At 36.8% G+C, this 2,623-nt stretch overlaps 1 protein-coding gene across 1 annotated transcript; it reads right to left on the bottom strand.

The window, feature by feature from the left end:
• Positions 1-614: 614 nt before the first annotated feature.
• On the bottom strand, positions 615-2,368 carry LOC105784326 (blue copper protein). Its single transcript, XM_012610181.2, has 3 exons — positions 2,103-2,368; positions 1,579-2,004; positions 615-1,217 (listed from the first exon to the last, which is right to left on the bottom strand). The coding sequence occupies exons 1-3, from the start codon at positions 2,281-2,283 to the stop codon at positions 754-756; spliced, it is 1,071 nt and encodes a 356-aa protein (XP_012465635.1). The 5' UTR covers positions 2,284-2,368; the 3' UTR covers positions 615-753.
• Between the last annotated feature and the right edge of the window lie 255 nt (positions 2,369-2,623).

The raw sequence follows: 2,623 nt of genomic DNA, 5'->3' as shown, positions 1-2,623 counted from the left end.
TAAATATTAATTATAACAATTATAAATAAATATTAATAACTCTCAGATTTAGTATATTGAATTTGAGAGTTTAAGGTTTAGAGTCTCAATTTGGATTTTAGAGTTGTAATATTTATTTATAATTAATTATTATTTAATCCTGTATTAAATATATAGAAAAGGTAATTAAAATAAAGGTTGGAAGGAAATTAATTTAAAATTTTAATAGCGTGCAAATCAAGTAATTAAGCTCACGTAATCTTGGGGTTGACCCTTTAATCACGGCATAAATTTTATTACGTTATCGAAAAATTATTTTCTCTTTTGGGGCCAAAATTCTCGATCTTGTTATTTATAGTGATATATGAATATCTTAATTATGACAAATAAAATATACAAAAAAACCTAAATATATTAAATAGCAAATAAAAGAATTTAACTAATCTTTGACCATATAGTTTCTAAGGGTTTTGGGTAACCTAAAACGTAACTAATCCTACACCATAAATGCTAGTAAAACAGGAGGAGATATTGTAATTGTGATATGTGAATTTTAATTTTGTTTGTTCCAGATTTTTGGTTTTATTTTATGTTATGATTGTTTCCATATATATTTCGCATTTGTGATAATAAAATTTATAAAAATCAACTGAGAATTAATTAAATGGTAAATATTAAAAATTTATGTAATTGTGACGCGCAAATAAAAAAAATCTCAAACCTAAAACTTTTATGGCAAAGAACAATGGCAAACTATTAATCCTAGTTTTTTAATCACATTAAGAAAGCTACAATGAGACATGGCAAAGTAGCTGTGAGACTTGCAACACTCAAAGATGTTGCCGAGTTGCCTGCCGTCGATGGGGTGTTGTTATTATCTCCAGCGGGAGATGGCGTCGACGGGTTAGGGGGAGTGGCTGTGGAGGAAGGGGGTGGCGCCGTTGAAGGTGATGGTGAGGAAGAGGATGGTGGTGTTGCCGTCGATGGTGATGGTGAAGGTGTAGGTGAAGGTGACGGTGGGGTTGCTGTTGAGCTACCAGTGACGTTGATGGCCAGTTTTTGACCGGCGGCGCAGTGACCGGGGACGGCGCAGATATAAAAATGCTCGCCGGCGGTTTGAAGAGTGATTCTTGTCGGACCGGTGGTGAAGTTTGAAAGTAGGTTGCTTGTATTACATGGTTGATAAGCTGCTCTTGTAACCTCGGCTACGTCGTGTGTTCCAGTGACATAATTGAAAACTGCATAATTGAGATGAAAATGGATTAATTACTCAAAAAGGACATGCAATTTCAGTTGTTTTGTTCAAGATCAAAAGTCTCGCCGGATTTCAACTAAATTCAATGATTCTATAACCGGAACAGTGGCGACCTATGAGACCACCAATTGGTCCAGTTTGACTAGTTCGGTTTAATTGATTCGTACTAATTTATGGGTCGAAACTTCTTTCAACAAACTAATATATCGATTGATCTAATCTAATTGCAGAAACCTTGACTAAATTCAAAATCGAGTCAAGTAGGACTTAAAGGAAAACAAGTTCTATTCTATCTATACACAAAACTCAAATCTGAAACCCAATAATAACTCTAAATTCCTTACCTAAAATGTCCCCAACCATGAAGTTTTTGCCATTAGCCCATGTTTGGTACGTTGAAGCACCACTCGTAGGAACAGTCCAACCCAAGTTATCTCCAACAGTGTAAGTAGTCGGAGAACGAGTTGGCCCTGAGACAGGCGCCGGAGAAGGTGAAGACGGCAAAGGAGCCGGAGAAGAACCCCGAGGGGGAGCGGCTGACGGCTGAGGAGCCGGAGACGAACCCGCAGCACTAACATTTACCGCCAGTTTTTGCCCAGCACCACAATGGCCGGAAAACCCACAGATAAAATAATGACTCCCGGTCTCATTGAGTGTAACATTGGCAGGGCTATTCGTAAGTAAAAGAAGCGCGTTCCCACCATTACAAGAATCGAAATTAGCCTTCGTCACCTTCGCCACATCGTGCGATCCATTAAGGAAATTAAAAACTGCCCAAAAATCACACACACAAAAAACCCATCATTTATTTCAGCCTTTTGATCGCTCAAAATCATTAAAAAAAAACAGAGGAAAAAAGTGACTATACCGAGAGTGTCGCCCGCTGTGAAAGTCTTGTTGGCGGCCCAAGTGGCGTAAACAGAGGGACCTGGTGGTATAACCCAACCTAAAGCATCCCCGACAACGTAATCCCTTTGTGCTAACGAGATTTGAAACAAAGCTGCAATGGCAACAGTTACAAGAAAAATTGTGTTCAATGTTCTCCCCATGTTATTTGCTCTATTCTTTTGTTTTGTGTTCTTAATAAATTTCAGGTCGCCCCTGTTTTTCACTTACCCTGTTTTGTTCAGACCCTGTTTTTATTTTTGCACTAATATTTATAGGCAAACACTCTGTAAGTAGAGCGAGTAGACTAATAGCAATGGGGCCACGTGACATACAATCCGATTTATATATTTTATTCTGATTTTCGTTGCAAATTTTATTTTATTTTATTTTATTTTAAAATTTTAATTCAACTTTAATTTTTTAAAAGTCAATGAATTAATATTATTGGCAAAAGATGAAGTTTTGGAATTTTGAATGTTTCGTATTTAAATCCGATACTCT

The sequence above is a fragment of the Gossypium raimondii genome, chromosome 13 (assembly GCF_025698545.1).
Source record: "Gossypium raimondii isolate GPD5lz chromosome 13, ASM2569854v1, whole genome shotgun sequence".
NCBI lineage: Eukaryota > Viridiplantae > Streptophyta > Magnoliopsida > Malvales > Malvaceae > Gossypium > Gossypium raimondii.
Note: the sequence above shows the minus strand (reverse complement) of the source record. Positions and strands in the feature narration are given on the sequence as shown.

Excerpts from the sequence above, each read along its gene's own strand:
- LOC105784326 (XM_012610181.2), bottom strand. The coding sequence starts at position 2,283 with ATGGGGAGAACATTGAACACAATTTTTCTTGTAACTGTTGCCATTGCA. Across the intron at positions 2,005-2,102 it reads CACAGCGGGCGACACTCTCG|TTTTTAATTTCCTTAATGGA; the intron begins GTATAGTCACTT and ends ATTTTTGGGCAG. Across the intron at positions 1,218-1,578 it reads CATGGTTGGGGACATTTTAG|TTTTCAATTATGTCACTGGA; the intron begins GTAAGGAATTTA and ends TCAATTATGCAG.